At 47.2% G+C, this 19,113-nt stretch overlaps 1 protein-coding gene across 2 annotated transcripts; it reads left to right on the top strand.

Annotated features, from left to right (window-relative positions):
* The first annotated feature begins 3,001 nt into the window (after positions 1-3,001).
* Positions 3,002-16,856, top strand: MTNR1B (melatonin receptor 1B). 2 transcript variants are annotated; one of them, XM_004427448.2, is made up of 2 exons: positions 3,002-3,224; positions 13,578-14,449. In XM_004427448.2, exons 1-2 carry the CDS (start codon positions 3,002-3,004, stop codon positions 14,447-14,449), a joined length of 1,095 nt encoding a protein of 364 aa, XP_004427505.2. The 2 variants fall into 2 exon arrangements, 1 of the variants encoding a protein (XP_004427505.2); XR_015552799.1 differs by lacking the exon at positions 13,578-14,449 and adding an exon at positions 16,728-16,856 and having other exon boundaries at positions 3,178-3,224.
* The last annotated feature ends 2,257 nt before the right edge of the window (positions 16,857-19,113 follow it).

A 19,113-nucleotide genomic window follows, 5' to 3' on the forward strand; every position in this document is an offset into this window, starting at 1 on the left:
CTCAATGGACCAAACGTACGCTATTGATGAGTCTGAAATGGGGCAACTTACGCTATATTCAACTCACCTGTTGCTATGAGGACCGTTGAAAGCCAGAGAAGTGACACTATACATTTGCTAAGAGTGCATTTGTAAGAACAGCAACAGCATGGCTGTCCCTTCTTCCTGAAAATGCCCCTTGACACTCACACCATCCAGCTATCTCCTTCTCCTCTTCCTGTAGCTCTTCTACTAACTAGGCGTCATGCCTCCTTATTCATGGGAGATTGGCCTCCTGACTCATAGTTTTCCTTTTCTCTCACCACCATAATATCCACCCCCTGACTCTTCAGTTCCTCGACCTTCTCATTTCCAACAAGTTTTTCCCTCACCTTCCTCCAGCAACCCATTCCCACAGTCACCCTCAGAGCCCTCATATCAATAGAATCTGCACTCCTCAGAAATCTCAGTTTTAAACAAGTCACTCTCTCAATACCACAGCCTAGTTTTTCACATTCGCCCACCACAATTCTTTGAATTCAATCCCTCCAATCCCTTACCCCACCTCTTCCTCACGGCCCATCAGCCCCCATCTGCTTTCTCATCATCTCCCATTTAACGCAGATCCATCTTCCTGTCATGCCCTTGCACTTCCTTGTGTTATGTGCTGCTAGCTGGCAGATCCCAAACCTGAGAGAAGCTCACCCTGCCTTCTCTGTGGCTGTCCTGAGCAGCTCCAAGTTGCTGATTAACAACTCACCTGAAGAGAGTGACTGCCTTCAGTTTCAGCCACAATCTTAAGCCACACAGGGACACTCGCTCTCCTGACACACCTGTCATGCTTTCTTAGTTAACGTTTCCATTTTCTGCAATGACAGTTCACACTTTCTGCTGTCTTCAAACCTCCCACACTCTCTCCCCTTGAATCCGGGCTAATGAGATAGCCTCAAACTCCCTAATGTAGCAGCCAGGGAGGAACTGCCTCATCTCCTTCCACCAACTTTTAGAAATATTTCTGAATTTGCACCCGGCTTCTGCTTCCTTTCTACTGCAGGGGAGAAAGCCTCTCTCTCCTAACAATAATGTTCCTTCCTTGGGCTCTGGATGGACTCCCCTTGCAAGGTGTTTGTACCTTTAATTATCATCTCCTTCTCCTGCATCATCATATCATTAGAGTCCCTCTCTCTCCACTGCTTTCTTCCTTTTTGTTTTTTTTTTTTTGGAGGGGAGAGGGAGGTGAGGTCGAATGGAAGTGGGAGAGTATAATTTACATAAAATAACACAATATAAATAACCTCCCAGAAATTCATTTTGTGCTCTTTTCCCAGTCAATCGTCACCCCCATAGGCAACCATTGTTCTGATTTCATCACTATAGATTAATTTTTGCTGCTTTCAGACTTCATACAAATGGAATTGTATAGTATGTACTCTTTTGTATCTGGCTTCTTTTCTTCAGTATAATATTTTTGAGATTAATCCACGTTGTTGCGTATACCAGTAGTTTTTATTTCACTGAAGAGTATTCCTCTGTATGAATATACCACAATTTGTTTACCCGTTCATCTGTTGATGGACATTTGGGCTGTTTTGAGGTTTGGGCTACAGTAAATACGGCTGCTCTGGACGTTCTTGCGCAAGTCTTGGAGGCCATATGTTTCGTTTTCATTTCATCTCTGGTCATAGGATGGTATATGTTTAACTCCACAAGAAACCCCCAAACAGCCCTTTCAAGTGGCTGTACCAGTTTACATTCTCATAAAGGCAGCGTGTGAGAGTTCCAGGTGCTTCACCTCCTCACCGAATTTAGGATTGTCAGTCATTTTTATTTTAGTGATTCCAGTGATGTGAAAAGTGCTTAAGACAGTGCTTGGCATAAAATTAGCCCTCAAAAGAGATTAGCTGCTGTTATTATCAGAGTAAGTGCTCAAACTTTTTTTTTTTTTTGGTGAGGAATATCAGCCCTGAGCTAGCATCCGATGCCAAGCCTCCTCTTTTTTGCTGAAGAAGATTGACCCTGGGCTTACATCCATGCTCATCTTCCTCTACTTTATGTGGGACACTGCCACAGCATGGCTTGACAAGCAGTGCGTCGGTGCTCCCGGGATCCAGGCCTGCGAATCCCGGGCTGCCAAAGTGGAGCGTGGGCACTTAACGGCTGCACTACCAGGCTGGCCCCTCAAACATTTTAATAAAGGGCATCCGAGTTCCTTCTTTCCTATAATCATATCTCAGTCTTCCTTTTGTTCTAACCTGACCAAAAACCACATGAAAATAACCCCCAGTATTGACCATACATCTTTTTAAGTATTATCATGTTTAAATAGATGTTCATAAATCTATTATTGTCTTGGCTTTATAAAGAGGACAGGGCAGAGACGTCACCAATGCCTCCTATGATAAACAGCAAGTGCTCAATAAATAGCACAGATTTATTGCACAGATAAATGAAAAATAAATTTACACAGATTCCTCTTTCTTCTGCAGCTGCCAAGAGTGTCATCCTCTATTCTACTTTGCTCTGGGATCTGTCCCCATACCCTGGGGGTTATATTCTCTTTGGAGCTGCACAGCCCCATGGGGATCCTCAAACCTAGTTAGTTCTTCTGACAAGGGATGAGCAGGTCCCGACCACCAGCACTTTACCCAGTCCGAAACCCTCGGTGTCTCTTCCTGGACACAGCCTCTCTGCGTCTCGGGGGTGGTGGTGCGCTCAGGAACTGAGGCCTGAGCTGGGCCAGGCACCTGCTGGGCTCTGAGTCACAGCTGCTTCTGAGCGAGCCACCGAGGGATGTACTCCTTTTGGCAACGCCTGATCCTCAAGTCCTCCTCCCGTTCCTACATTTTTCTCCGCCCCCTGCCCACGCTTAATTAATTATCTCCTCTAGGTCCCTCCCCGCTGGCCTCCTCCCTCGTCCGCTGGGCAAGGAAGGGGGCGGCAGGAGCGCCCGGCTCGGCACTGCGCGCCCTGGGGTGAGAGGGCTGGGGCGCGGTGGCTGGCGTGCGGCGCGGGAGGCTCCACGATGCCGGAGAACGGCTCCTTCGCCAACTGCTGCCAGGTGGGCGGGCGGGCCGTGCGCGCAGGCTGGCCGGGGGCTGGCGGCGCGCGGCCCTCCGGGACCCCCCGGCCTCCCTGGGTGGCGCCCGCGCTGGCAGCCGTGCTCATCGTCACCACCGCGGTGGACATCGTGGGCAACCTCCTGGTCATCCTCTCGGTGCTCAGGAACCGCAAGCTCCGCAACGCAGGTGAGCGCCGCGCAGGCTGCTGGGGTCGGGCGGTTCTCTGGCGTCTGATCTTGACCCTGACCCCGCAATCCGCCGCCGTGTCCTTCCTCAGTCCCGGGCGCCCCTCTCCCTTCTCTCTAACCTGGTCCCCAAGTTTGGTCCTGAGCTCAAATGTTAAGGTGAGTTGCTGCCTTCCCCCGACATGCGGCTCAGGCGTCCAGCTCTTGCGGTTGCCCAGGGCGCACTTGGCTCATCAGCGCCGGCGGGAACTGGACAAAGTGTTTCTTATGCTCTTTTTGGCGGGACGCTGGCGCTGTGGGAACCCACGCGGCTGACGCCGTCGCTATCCGTGGCGCTCCAATTTGTGCCGGTCCCGAGGGGGCCTCTATCTGGCTACAGAAATCTCACGATCTTTGACACCTCTCCCTCCGTGCCAGGCACTGTGGCTTCACGTAGTAAGTAGGTGCATAGAAAATATTTGCTGAGACAATGAGAGAATTAATGGAAGTACTCCGGTGGCTTTTGTGTCGGAAACTTATCTCCAGGTCGTCTGAAGACCCAATTCCAACCAAGGGAGTGCAAATGCAGAAATCGCAGGCTCTGCTTAGTCTGAACTACACTGCTTTGAGATAACGTGGTCTTTTCTGAAGACAGGGAATTCGTGAGCTTAACTGAAGATTAGAAGGATGATTTTGCTAAACAGTCTTGCAATTTTGAAAATATTTTTTCCCTTCCAATCCACTCTCATTCCAATTTTCCCATACTCGGGTCTGCAAGGGAGCAAAACCAGAGGGAGGGAGGGTCTGAACTCTGGCCCTGAGGGGTCATTGGAGCCTGCTGACAGTTTCAACTGGAGAAGCAGCTCAACGACCTGTCTGTCAATTTGTAATTTCCCAGTTTGGGCCTTCGGGGGCAACTCAAATATTAGAGAAAATTAAAATGAAAAAATAACAGCAGCAAACTAATTACTCTATAGCTTAAAAATGCTTTTCGAAGGAGCTAGACCATTCAGAAAGGGCATTTTTAGTAAATGGTTAGACATACATAATTTTGTGGCCCTGTGACTCCAGGATTTTTATTTAAAGAACAAATAAAGAATAAAAATGTGAGCTTCTCTCCATAATATGGGAATCTTAACATTATAAAGAAGAAGTAAGCTTTCTAACGCAGTCATTTCAGTAGTGGTGGCTAATATTATCTGGAATACTTTTTTCAAGATAGTATTGTGTCCTTTGAGTAAAAGCTTATAATTAGGAAAGAGCAGGTTATGATTAGAAAGCTGTATTTAATATTTTTTATCATATTGCCCCTTTGCAGCAGCCACAAACATTTATTTCCTGCAGAGGGAGGCAGGAGGGAGGCAGGGGCCGGCCCTGCAGCTGCTAACACCGGACAATTCTCTCCCTGACCGTCGCATGTTTAGAGAAGGCCTGATGGGCCGTGGTTACCTGCTCAGTGATTTGGGCTGCCTACCACCAGAAAGGCGGCCGAGGGGAGTGGGTGCTTCTTCCTTTTGCCTGAGCCAGACAAGCATCTTCTCCCTCATCCATCCTGCTGAGGGCTAGCCTCTTCTGCGCTCCTCCCGGGGCCCACAGAAACCTTATTGATTTGAGAGCGTGACCGGGGTGGGTAATGAGCATGTTAGGTTGCTGGCAAATCCTCTGTTCTTTCCTGCCTACCTCCTGTTGAGCCTGCTGTAGCCCACACCAGAAAAATTTTTTAACACTATATCTAAATGACATTAATTCCTGACATTGGTGGCTGCTCTAGTCATGCAATTTAACCAGTTTTTATTAGACTGTTGGCTTTATTGATGATAGTCATGAAAAATCATGGTATTGACTTAAACTAAATATCTTTGGCAGAGTGAGATTTCAAAAGGTGCTTAAAAACCTACAGAACTTTGAATAGTTAGCACTCATTCCACTATTAATCAGGTCTTCCCTTACTGAAGAATTTGGATTTACTTTAAGAAATGCTTATTTCAGACCTTCACGTAATTAAGTCTGGTTCCTTAATTCATCGGTATTAAGAAGATATTGACAATGAGAATACGTATATTTCTAAGCACACAGCCCATATTAAGGTCATAGCACCTTTCTTGGCAGACATCAGTGTTCTTTATTTGACTTACAAACCTAGTTTCTCTGTGGGGCAGACCCTTGTCATTCATAACAGGGATGTTCCTGATGGCAGGGTAAGATTAGATTGTCTTCTTTTTTCATGTTTTTTTAATTGTATAAGTGTCAGGTGTACAATATTGTAATTTGACATCTGTATACACTGCAAAGTGATCATCCCTAAAAGTCTAATTGTCCTTTTATCTCGGGACTACCCTGTCTGCAGCTTCTGTTGCTGAATGCATTGGGTTGACTTTTTCAGAGATGGCACCTGAGAAAGGCTGACAGGGAGGGATGGAGGGAAGCTGGGAGACAAATTCAGGGCATTGACCCAACTTGGAAGGTAAAGCCGGATGTGTGTTTCACTCTTTGCTGTATTCCCAGAGCTGTGCACAGTGCACAGTGCACAGTGGCACCGAGTTGGCGTTTCACAATTCTCGATGTAGTGCTTCCCGGGGACCTCCCACGTTTGGGCTTTCCTGACAATGTCTGAGGACTTTGCCTCATGCCCACCATTGCCATTCTTACTCTGGTCTACACCTTGCCAGTAGTAATCCCTGTATTTTTTATCTCTTCCTCTCCCTGCTCTTCTGGAACCTTCTTCCATCAAGTTCCTTCTCTCCCATGTATTTTCAATGTCTGTCTCTTTCCCTTTAGCCTACACGCGCGCGCGCGCGCACACACACACACACACACACACACACACAGAAGGATCTCGAGTTTAAAAGAAAAAAGAATCTTTCTTTGATTTTATGTCTCCTTCTAACTTCATGGCTACCTCTCGCCTTCCCTTCTCAGCCAGACATCTTAATTTAACAGTTTACATCCATTGTTTCTCATTTTCTCCTCCGTCCTCTGGAGTCTGGCCTCCTCAGAAATGCCCCTGTGTGCTGTGTGACGCTGAGGGCCACTCCCTTCTTGAGCCCTTTCATTCCCTCGGCTTACCTGATGCTAGTTTTTGGAACTTCTTCCTCTCTTCTTCTCCCAGACACCTGATCCCTGGGAGTCATTCTTGCTTCCCTCATTCCACAAGTCCTCTAGATTTTTGCCTTATAGTATTTCTCAATTCTCCCTCTTCCTGTCCTCCCTATTCTGACTGTCCTAAATTATACACTCATCTCTTGAGCAAACTATGTCCAGAGTCTCCAGCCAGCTTGCCCTGCCCCCTCCTCCAGTGGCTTTTACCACTGCCAGAGTCACCTCTGCCCTCAGTGACTGCCCTCCAGCTACAGAACAAGGTTCAGCTGCAGAGCAGGCTCACAGAGCCCTTCAGGGCCAGCCTAAGCCCCCTAACATTACAGCCTTGTCTGTCTCCTCTCCCTCGCGCGGACGTGAGCTGCGGCCCCTTCCCAAACAATCCGTGCTCTCTGATGCACTGCCCTCATCTTGGGAAGCTCCCGGGCCTCTTTTCTGCTAGTGAATATCTCTTTCAAACCCCTTCTCTGCTCCCCTACAGGGTTGTTGATATTTATATTAATACCATGTCTTCCCCCTCAGACTTCCATGTGCCTCCCAGTACAGCACCCACCTCACTGTATTGTTGTGAGTTTTTCTCTCTCTCCACTGGACCATGAACTTGTTGAGAGCAGAGACTTTTATTCCATTTCTCTCCACTGAGCCAGGTGCATTGTAAGAACTGAATACAAGTCTATTGAAACAAATTGAAAATTGACAAGATCCCAGGAAAGCAGTGGACAGAAGGAATTAATTTTGCTTCAGGAGGTAGGGTCGACCTTGGCTACAGTACTCAGCATGCGTGTGCAGTCGGTACAGTTCTCAGGAAACTGAATTGCTTTGAGCACTAAAAGCCCAAAGTACACCTCCCTCTTGTCCTCGAAAGCTGGCTGACACCTTCTGCACAAAGGTGTGCCTGCTCCCTGATTGCTCCCGTGTGGCTGGCAGGCTCCAGCTACACCATGGCTCCCTAAAATTGTGCCCCTGGGGAGTGACCCCTTAGGGAGTTTGCCCCTTGCTGTCTGGCCTGAGGTGCCCCTTTCAGCTGCCTGTAAAATGTGAGCCTCCTGCCATCACCCACACCATCCAGACAGCCAGCCACACAGAAGAGAGCGGAGAGAAACACGTCCTTACCGTGACATCGAGATCACCTCCATTAGCAGAGAGGCAAGCACAACAGCATCAGTTCTTCCTGGCCCATAGGCACAGAGACCCTAATTTCCAGGCAGCAGTCAGGAGCCATGGTCTGACAGTGGGTCCTTGTGCTGCAAATGGGTTCAAGAGGCTGTCGGGAGGTGGTGTAAGTGGACCCATGGCCATTTCTGGGATGGTTCAGTGATTTGTAAGGAGGAAGGATATGAAATATTTGACACTGGGATTGCCCAGGAAAAGGTGGAGGATTTGGTTGCTGAACACACAGGTCCTTGTCCAGGGTCCACTCTGTCCTCCAGGTGCCCAGCGATGCTCAGAGTCTGCATCATCTCTTATCCAGAACCAGTGACTGATCATATGCGTCCTAATAACAATGTTCAGCCTGGGAGGTATTTTGCATCCCCCATTAGATTAGAGCAGAGCCCACCAGGCAGCCCCTTTTCCTTGCCGCTTCTCCTCCCACTTGTTGATTGAGGAGGTAAATGATGAATGAATAAATAGGCTGGTCCTGGACAAACGCTCTTGAAAGGCCTGGAGGAAATACTTAATAGACCCACAGTCCCTGCCCTCCAGGTGTGACGAGACGGAGCCCGCTTCATCGAGGCTCTATCCTACCACCAATGAGTCATGGAGATGCCACTGGGTGACAGGTGTCTTTTGACCTGCTGAGCTTTTGGGGTTAGGAATGCTTGTTATCAGCCAGACACCAAAGTGGGCTGCCTTGGACTCCTTCCCTGATGTTGCCTGAGCTTTCCAACGTCACATTCTGGCTCTGAATACCTTATTATCTCTTCACCCAGCAAAAATGAACACAACTGAAATCCAGTAATTATGTCTTTAGCCAAATAATCAGAAAAGCTCCTCATCCTCTTTAATTCCTCCCATGTAGCTCTCAGTGGCCCAGCAGAATGAAGACTTTCATGTTAGACTGCCTTTTTTTCAGAAAGTTGGATTCTGTATTTAGCACGATATACCACAAAACTCAGAAGATACTGATGCCGCTATTAGGTCCTACAATTTTAAATACTTATGCTGAAAGAGTCAAAGTTAGGAAATTGGGATATAAAGTTCCAGTTCTTAGGGAGTTTACACTCTAGGGGCAGCATCCCACCTTCTTTGTTGCCCTCACCCCCCCGCTACTCCTCACGTCTTATCTCACAGGGAGCCTAGTCCAGCATTATGAGCCTCTTTCTTGTTCTGTCTATGCAACTAATAATAATATAAAAACAACGTTAGTAAATAATAGCTAACTTTACTATGTGCCTATTATATGCCAGATGCAAGTCTCTCTCATTTAAAAGAAAGAGAGAAAAGAAACAGTAAAAAAACCTGCACCTTCTCCATCAAAGGATATCCCTTTCTAAGTACCTCTGCATTTCTCTCCTTCCTGGAAAGCAAAGCTGATTGAGAGAGCAACCTACAGTACGAAGTTTATCCTCCAACGTTCCACAGAATTTGCCTTTGCTAATATCACCGCTGGCCTCTCAACTGCCAAGTTAAGTGGGCACTTTTCTGTTCTCTCTCACTTGTCTGGATGACCAAGAAACTCCACTATTGCCCTTAATCCTCTTGACATTTCTTTTTCCTGGTTTTCTCCTGTTTCTTCTTTCTCGCTCTTTCTCTGTTGCAGTTATAGGCAATTCACATAATCTGAGTGTTGGTTTCTTGATCTGCAAAATGGAAATCATGCTTTCAACCTTAAAGGATTCTTGTGAGAAATGATTGAGTCAATTTATATAAATGTACATTATAAACTTTTTTTTTAATTATCCTTTATTTTATTTTATTTTTCTTGTGAGGAAGATCAGCCCTGAGCTAACGTCCAGTGCCAATCCTCCTCTTTTTTTTCTGAGGAAGATTGGCCCTGGGCTAACATCCATGCCCATCTTCCTCCACTTTATATGGGACTCCACCACAGCACGGCTTCATAAGCCGTGCGTCAGTGCGAGACCGGGATCCCAACCAGCGCCCCCTGGGCTGCTGAAGCGGAGCACGTGCACTTAACCGCTGTGCCACTGGGCTGGCCCCCATAATAAACTTTAAGGTGCCATACCAATTGTTGTTTTGTTGTTATTATTAAGTGCGATTAAAGGAATAAGATGCTGGGCCGGCCCTGTGGCTTAGCGGTTAAGCGCCCGCGCTCCACTGCTGGCGGCCCGGGGTCGGATCCCGGGCGCGCACTGACGCACTTCTCCTCAGGCCATGCTGTTGCGGCGTCCTATACAAAGTGGAGGAAGATGGGCACAAATGTTAGCGCAGGGCCAGTCTTCCTCAGCAAAAAGAGGGGGCTTGGCATGGATGTTAGCTCAGGGCTGATCTTCCTCACACACACAAAAAAAGCAATAAGATGCTGCCTTAAGAGTCTCCAAGTGATCTCTTTTGATGGTTATGGAAGAATGTTTTGTAACAGGCATCTCAGTTATTATTTTTTTAAATGGCTGCTTTGTTGTTGTTAGTGTTGTCAAGTTGATTCTGACTCCTGGTGACCCTGTGCACAGCAGAGCAGAGGGAACCCTGCTCAGTTTTTTTGTGTGTGTGCCATCCTCTCACCTTCCGGTGCTATATAAAATAATGCGCCACTGCTATTCATAGGGTTTTCATGGCCAGTTTTTTTGGGAATGGGTGGCCAAGTCCTTCTTCTTTGTCTAGTCTGGAAGCTCTGCTGAAGCCTGTCCCCTGTAGGTGACCATGCTGGTATTTGAAATACTAGTGACATAGCTTTCAGCATCCCAGCAACATGCAGCCACCACAGTATGACAACCTACAGATGGGTGCTGTGGTTCCCTGACCGGGAAACGAACCTGGGCAGCAGTGGTGAGAGCGCCGAATCTTAACCACTAGACCACCAGGGCTGGCTAGTAGATACTCAGCAATATTTATTGAGTAAAGGATTCAGTGGCTGTCTATTTTACATTAACTTTTAGCTCAATGACCAGGGCTATGGAGTTCTAAATCCAAAAAACTCTTCTTCTGAGCATGCAGGATGGGCACAGGGAAGAGGGGCAAGGGATGGAGGTAGCTTTACCTTCCAGAATTCTCATATCTGAAGAAGACTAGATAGCTCAACGCTCGCTGGCTCTTTCCTGGCTTGCCCAATTCTCATTGAGAAATAGATTTCCCAGAAAGAAGGAGAGAGGAAGTAAGGGGGGAAGGGACTGTGGTGGTTGTGTGTGGGAAGTGATGTGCTTTGCGTATGAATGTTGGAAGGGAATTCCATATTAGTGAACAAAGCCATGTTGTTGAAGCCTGTCTCCACTAATACAGTCTGTCTGATGGAGGCAGATGGAAATAAGTCAGGCCAGGACTTGTGATATAAATATTCATTAGCAGCCTGTGCATGGGGTGATGAGCAGTGCTGCGTGCATCCCAATTGATTTCTCACCTGTCTGGGGAAGAAATGGATAGAGAACTGGACCTCCCCTTGATTATCATCCAAAGAGGACCTGGGTTCTTACAGATGGGAGACAAAACAAGAATTTTATTCACCTAATTTGGAATTGTGTCAAGAAAGCTGGGAGACGGTGTGCTGTCTGGGCAGATGAATCTACAGCAGGAACTGGTTGATTTCAGCCTTTTAGGAACAGCCGGAGTAACAGGGGAGAGTAATTGAATCACTTTCCACATGGAGTCGAATGTGTTCTTCCCACTATTTACAAGCTGTTTGCCAGCCTCTGGGGCATTATTAGGGGATGAGCTACATTAACACGGCAGAGCTTGACGTGCTTTCCTGGGGAAACAGCTGGACGAGCTGGCACCGGCTCCCAGCGTCTCTTCACTTTCTCCACACGTGCCAGAGGGAGACCGATATTCCTGTGTCGGAAAGAAGTGATTTTCTTCACAGAAACAGCCATGTGGAATGTGTGTGAAGAGGGGGAAGGAGGGCTCCAAAAGAAAAGGAGGGAACCGATGAAGGACTGGTCACGGAGAAAGAAGTTCAATAACTTGTTCAAGTTCACCTGGCCAGAAAGTGGCAGAACTGAGATTATGCCAGGTCGTTCCCACTCCCAGCGCCACCTCCAGATGTCAATAGGACACTTATAATTTCAGGAGGAGATAAGGGCTCTGCTGCAGCTGAAAACACGAATATTGAGAAAGGACACTCCTCACTCTCTTGGGACCAAGTGAGGTCTGAGTAGGAGAGTCGGATTCTGAAATCCACTAATAGAGACAGCGAACAAGGCTGGGAATTAAATGGAAAAGCAGAAGACCCCTCACTGCCCAAGCAGGTCCTCAGATGTACATTTCTTGCCTTGCAGTACCAACCAGAAAGAATACGAGCGAGCTTTATCCCATTAAGTAAAGAAATCCCTAAAATAGTAGAACAGGAAGGAATCTAGCATTTCAATCTGAGGCAAGGTTCCCCTTTACTATCCAGCCTCTACTTGAATATCTCAAGAGACAGGGAAGCTCATTGCTTCACAAGTGCTCTAATTGTCCAAATGATGTCTTTTCTATTCAGTTACATGCTCTCCCCTCGGGACCTAACCTAGCTCTGGACTCCGGACTAGTCAGTCCTGAGAACTCCCAGGTTGCTAACAGATTTCTTTTCTGTCAATTCTGAGTAGGGTTGACCCCAAGCCTCTGAGACCAAAATAGGCACTTCAAGAAGCCTGCCTGTGGGTCCTCCACATTCCCAATGGCGCAGGGAGCATGTCCCATGGAATCTTCCTTGAGATGGGGCGAGAATGTGTGTCGGGACAGGGAAGGGCTGGAAGCAGCCCTTGCTCTCCCATGCGACTTTATAAATGCAAGTGCAGAGTCTGCTTCACCTGAAGGTGAGACAGAGGAATGCCCAGCTGGGTGGCTCTGAGCCTCCCTTTTTCCAAACCCCCTTGAAGCCAGACCACAGCCCAGCTTCTCCTTGGAGAGTCCCTCCTGTGACCATTCCATCTGCCCTCTGCATTCCACCACTCTAAGGCTGGCAGCTGGCACTTTGCCATGTAGCAAGAGGCCAGAAGACTTGAAAGACTGCGTCCAGTGCCCACTGCATCCTGAGGGCCTCTGAAGGCAGGAGAATATATTATCTTCTAAGCATACAGTAGCTGCTTGAAAAGTACAACACTTGGTGAATGAAATAAATGATGTCAGGAATGGAGCTGCTCCTGCCCTGAGCTTTCAGGTTCTTGGTGCTTTATTCATGACTCAGTGTTGGGTTAAGGATGCAAACGCTTCAGGAACAGAGACTGTGTTCTTTTGGATTAAGCCCTGTCGTCTCCTCCCTAGGACTCTGGCCTGGAACATGCCGGAAGCATATTCATCGATGGCTGTTGTGGTTTCCTGAGGCTCTCTGGCTGGCTGAGCTTGGTGATGCTGGAGAACGCTCCATTCAGACGAGAGGGGCAGTTCAGGAAGCTGGGCAATGTGCAGGCAAAGCGGGGAGGCCCCCTGGGGGCTGTGAGATGGGGAGCACCCACAGCCCCTCCCCACTCCACAGGGCTGGACTCTGTGCCACCACACCAGGTGTCTGCCAACATGCCAACATAGCTGCAGGCGTAGGCCCCAGACAAGCAGAGAGGGGAAAATCAGAATACATGGATCCCACTCTCAAAACCTTTCTTCTATTCCACCTGCAAAATGCAATTCACATTCCGAAAAATGAATTCAAGACACCTAGAAAGTAGCCTGTTGATCAGTGGGGGAAAGATGCAAAGGGAGACTGTCAGAGAGATATGCAGGGAAGTGGGAGTATGGAGGGGAGAGATGTTGGTGATGGTGAATCCATGTTGCTGGTTTTCAGGTTCTCCTCCCCAAAATCCTTGTTGGAGCTTAAATGATGCAAAGCCCCTGAGCATCTGTGCCTATCATGAAAATAGTTATCATTTGTGAGCACCCACTGTGTCCCCAAGCACTTTGCATCACTATTTAATTCTCACAGCTAAAGTATAAAGTGGGCCTCATTATCCCCATTTTACAAATGAGAAAAATGAGGCTCAGGGAGCCTAAGTAACTTGCCTCAGTCACACAGCTAGTGAGTAGCAGAGATACAGTTTGAGCCCTGAACTCTGTGTCTCTAAAAGCCACTTGGTTTCTATCCCAATGCTAACAGTAACTCACTTACTTTTAAGTAGCTGGGTAAAGGAAAGGACAGTCTACAGAATAGAAATCGTGGGGTCTCGTGCTAACTCTTGCTTCCTGTTTCCTGCTCCAGGTAATTTGTTCCTGGTGAGTCTGGCATTGGCTGACCTGGTGGTGGCCTTGTACCCCTACCCGCTAATCCTCGTGGCCATCTTCCGTGATGGCTGGGCCCTGGGGGAGGTGCACTGCAAGGCCAGCGCCTTCGTGATGGGCCTGAGCGTCATCGGCTCCGTCTTCAACATCACCGCCATCGCCATTAACCGCTATTGCTACATCTGCCACAGCGTGGCCTACCACCGGATCTACCAGCACTGGCACACCCCCCTCTACATCTGCCTCGTCTGGCTCCTCACCGTGGTGGCCCTGGTGCCCAACTTCTTCATGGGGTCCCTGGAGTACGACCCACGCATCTACTCCTGCACCTTCATCCAGACAGCCAGCGCCGAGTACACGGCTGCAGTGGTGGTCATCCACTTCCTCCTCCCCATCGCTGTCGTGTCCTTCTGTTACCTGCGCATCTGGGTGTTGGTGCTCCAGGCCCGCAGGAAGGTCAAGTCAGACAGCAAGCTGCACCTGAGGCCCAGCGACGTCCGGAGCTTTCTAACCATGTTCCTGGTGTTTGTGATCTTTGCTGTCTGCTGGGCCCCACTGAACTGCATCGGCCTTGCTGTGGCCATCAACCCAGAAGAAATGGCTCCCCAGGTCCCAGAAGGGCTCTTTGTCACTAGCTACTTCCTGGCTTATTTCAATAGCTGCCTTAATGCCATCATCTATGGGCTCCTGAACCAGAACTTCCGCAGGGAATACAAGAAGATCATCTTGGCCCTTTGGAGCCCACGGTGCTGCTTTCAGGACGCCTCTAAGGGCAGCCGTGCTGAGGGGCAACAGGGCCAAGCCCTACCTGTTGTTATTGGCCAGCGCCTCGTCCAGGCAGACGCTCTCTAGCCTGGACAAACTCCTGAAACGGTGGGAGTGAATCTGCGCCAAGGATGAGGTCAAGCAGCCTTCTGGGCCGTGCTGTCCTGTTCGCATCACAGTACACGGCTTGTGGAGCCTCATCTTGTGGACGAGAAGCCCGTTAGCATCCTTGTTTCCGGCTGGTCAGGGGATGCCTGCAGGTACTGGGGGCCACATCCCAGTGAACACAGCACTGGAGCAGGCAGACACTCTCTCAGTGGTGCACTGGGGGCTTGGCACGTACAAGGACTGAAGAAGGAACAGAATGAGGAAAGGCCTGGGGCAGAAGAGGCCACTTCTTTCCCATGGGCTGCCCTCTCATCCTCCTGCCTTGGCCTCCTTGCTGCTTTCTCTACTTCCCCCAAGGGGCGGCAGGAACGGATATCTTCCTGCCAGCAAGGATGAAAGAGCAAGCTCTTCAGTGCTGGAAAGTGGGTAGCTCTGCAGGGGCCTGGAGTGCGTCAGGGGGCAAGCATCCTCCACTCTTTCCCATTGATCTTCTCTACACATACATGTGTGTGCACACACGCAGACACCACCATATATATACTGTGCACACACCACAGCTGACGTACTTTCCACATACACGTACCACAAACACACTACACACACACCCCACCACCACCACCACACTGTACACACACCACAACAAACAAACTAAAATGCACACCACAAACACACTACACACACACTCCTCTAGGTGTCTGGAGCACAAAGTCTGCCTAGCTTCTTTTCCTGGTTCCACCATGTTCCAGTTGTGTGACTTGGGGCAAGTCCCCTAGCCTCTGTATTCCTCAGTTTACTCACTTTAAAATGGAGATCATGCCGGTGCCTCCCAGGATTCAATGTGAGGATTCATTGGGATAATTCAGGTGAAGAGCTGAGGACAATGCTTAGCACGTGGCTAGCACTCAGTAGTCATTTGCTTTCATTATTATTCTAACTACATAAAATGAAAGATAACCTTGAAGGAGAGAAGAAATGACACACAAAAACAGGAAGGAGAGGGAAGAGAGTGGGAAGGTGTGTGTGGAAGTGGGGGAGGGCAGCAGCACCCCAATTCCTTTCTTATGGTTGTGTATTTATGGGCTTTATATTTGCAGACAGCTCAGGTCTTCATTTAGCACCAACAGATTTTGCTTCCTTCTTCAGTACCACGAACATGAATTGAGTGCCCCTTGTGGACCAGGTCCAGCAGGAGAAACAAAAGGCACATTGCTTGCCTTCTGGGAGGTCATAGTCTTTTACTACTTTGGTCTCAGCCCACAGTTATTGGGTGTTTGCTTTGTGTCAGGCACTGTAGTAAGTGCTTGATAGGCATTATCTCATTTAATCCTCACAAAACCCTTTGAAAAGATATTATGATCCCTATTTATAGTAAGAAACTGAAACTCAAAGAACTGAAATGATTTCCCAAGTTCACAGAGCTGTTCAGTTCAAAGCTAGGCATGGAGACCAGGTCTGTTTGACAGCAGCACCCCACTTCTGCCAGCCCCTCCATACACACACCTTGGAAGGTGTGGCAGGAACAAAGTGGAGTGGGGTAAGTACTCCAAGAACATAAGGTGCCTGGGGGCTCCAGGGAGGGAGAGAAGTTACCTCTTCTCTCCCTCCTTTCTAGAATGGAAAGCCCAGGAAGCTGATCTCTTAGCCTTATGCTGGATGCTCTTCCTTCCCTTGTTATGTGAGGAACTAAGTTGGGGGCTGTGCCTGGTCACCTAGTCACCTGGGACATACAAATGCTCTGGGCTCCACCAAGAAGGTTTGGATTGTGGAGATCTGGGGAAGGGCCTGGGAACCTGATTCTGACCCCAGAGGACCTCTACCTAACTGTTAGGAATGCAGGTGTGCCGGCCCTGGTCACCGGCATGTTGGGGTCCAGTTGCCAGGTGTGGAGAGGCTCGCCCTGGGAGGCCTTTCAGTTCAGACCTCAGTCTGAGAGAGAAGCACAAGAGACCTGAGGCTTATCCTTGAGCTGCAACCACTTTTCTTGGCTCTGCACAGAGCCTGAGCTGACCAGGTCAGGATGTGTTTGCTCTCTGTTCTCTCTGCCCCAGGTGTCGACTACAAGGATGTGCCCTTCGCTCCTGACTTGGAGGCAATGGGGTGTCTTCCACCTGCTCCCCATATCCCTAGCTCTGAGCTGAGTGCACAACATAGGCTCAATAAACATGGATTGAAGGAACAAAAGCTCTTTTCGGTTTGCTGGTTTGCCAGAGCTCAGCACTGATAGTCCACTAACTGGGACCTTTTCTTGTTTCCATAGGTTTTTGATGATGAACCAGGAGCTGAGAGAATGAAGAGGCGTGGGGAAAACCCAGGACATTGGGCCATGTACATACTCACATGGAATGGCCTCACCCTGTGGGATCTGATTTTAAATAAAGATGATTTTGCTGCAATGTGTGGGAACTCTCCATCCTCTATTTCCATGACTCTGCACAGTCTGGTCAAAGGTACCACCTTGCACCTTCCTCCCCATCTGTGTCAGTTTGCTGTGGCTGCCATAAGAGTACCACGGAGTGGGTGGCCTAGTTAAGAGATAGTCCTGTTCCTACCTTCAAAATGTTTGAAGCTAGTATTGAACAGAATCTAACTACAGCTGCAACAAAGACTAGACCCAGGTAACCACAGGTTAGATTGGGGCACACCCCACACTAGAAGCCTCACAGGGGAACGAGTGTGCCCTTTCCTGGGGATACACAGTTTCTACCTTAGTTTTGACTGTTCTTTTCACAAAGTGGCTGACATCATACACTAAAAAAAATGTATATGAGACATGCAAAGAGGAAAGGAAATGCAACCCCTGGAGGAGAGAAGAATCATCAATAGAAGGAGACCCAGAGATGGTGCAAATGTTGGAATTAGAAGATAAAGACTTTTTAAAATAACTCTGAAAAATATGTGCAAGGATGTAGTGGAAAAGGTGGATGACATGTGTGTTGCGGAGTTTTAGCATAGTAATTAAAACTATGTTTAAAAATGGGAATATTGAAATAAAAAATGTAATATCAGATATGAAATGTTTGTTTGAGGGGCTTAACAGGAAACTGGTCAGACCAGAGAAAAGGAAACAAAGCAAAATTGGCAAAGGGAAAGGGAACATGGAGGAAAATCCAGAGGAAATCAGGTGCCCACTTCAAGAGTCCTCTCTTCGTGGAGTCACACAGGAAACAATTATTCCAGCAACAAATTGTGACAATGTGTGGGAAGTGTTATCTACCAGGAAGCCTTACCTGAGCCTAGGTGTCCAGGGCTTTTATCAAGAGGTCAGTCACATAGGCACCCTCTGCCTAGCATGTACCCTAATTCCAGACTCCTCAAAAGGAAGCCAGTGTTCATCATAACCCACATTGTTTGTATAAACAGTTTAGATACAGTGAGCCATGCTTATCAGTTACAGAGTGTGGGGGGGCCTCTGAAAATCCAAGTTCCCAGATGCCGGCCAAGGGCCAATACACAAGCAAGGTTAGTATTATTTCTTTCATTCTAAGGATGGCAGTCTCAGGCCTGCTCAGTTAACTCTTTTCTGCACTTTCTGTAATTGCAAATTAAGTACATGCTTCTAAATAACTAGGGTCAAAGAAAATCACAAGGGAAATAAAATATTTTGAACTGAATGATATGTAAAAGTAATGTATCAAAATTTGTGAGATGCAGCTAAAGCAACACAAAGTGAAATTTGTGACTTTAAAGCCCTAGATTACAAAAGAAAAAAGATGCAAAATCAAAAATCTAGGTTTTTACTCATAGCAAGACTGATTAGAAAAAGAGAGTGAAAGACAGGCAGAGAGAGAAAAAAGTTACAAATATGGGAAATGAAATGGAGAGAATGACTACAGATTCTAAAGACATTAAAATATAATAAAGTAATGTTATGAACAGCTTTCTGCCAATAAATTTAACAAGTTAGACACAGTGGATAAATTCCATGAAAGAGAAAATTTGAATAGCTCTATATCTAGTAAAGAGATTGAATTTGTAATAAAAAATCTTCCCACAAAGAGAATATCGGCCCACATAGTTTAACTTGTGAATTCTATCAAACGTTTAAGAAAGAAATAATACTAACCTTGCACACACTCAGAAAATAAAAGAGAAAACATTTCCCAATGTATTTTGTGAAGCCAGCGTAACTCTTACAGCATTATAAAGTCATTAAAAGAAAAGAAAAATTACACACGAGAAAAGAAAAATTATATCCCTCATGAACAAAAATGCAAAAATCCATAATAATATATTAGCAAATTGGTTCCAAAAATATACAAAAAAAGACAATACATCATGACCAAGATGGGGGTCCTGGGGTTCCCCAGGAATATAAGGTTGATTTTACATGTGAAAATCGATCAATGTAATATATAATATTAACAGAACAAAAGAGAAAAATTATCTCAATAGATGCAAAAAAATCATTTTACATCATCCAACATTTATTCATGATAAAAACTTTTCAGGAATAGAAGGGAATTTCCTCAATCTGGTAAAGGTTATTTGAAAAACCTACAACTAATTGCATACTTAATGGTGAAACCATGAATGCTTTTTTCCCTAAGATGGAACAAGGATGTCTGTTTTCATCATTTCTTTCAATATTTTGCTGGAAGTCTTAACATTACAATAAGTCAAGATAAAGAAACAAAAGTCACACA

This window comes from Ceratotherium simum, chromosome 7, assembly GCF_057802395.1.
Source record: "Ceratotherium simum simum isolate JZ-2026a chromosome 7, ASM5780239v1, whole genome shotgun sequence".
In the NCBI taxonomy this organism is placed as follows: Eukaryota; Metazoa; Chordata; class Mammalia; order Perissodactyla; family Rhinocerotidae; genus Ceratotherium; species Ceratotherium simum.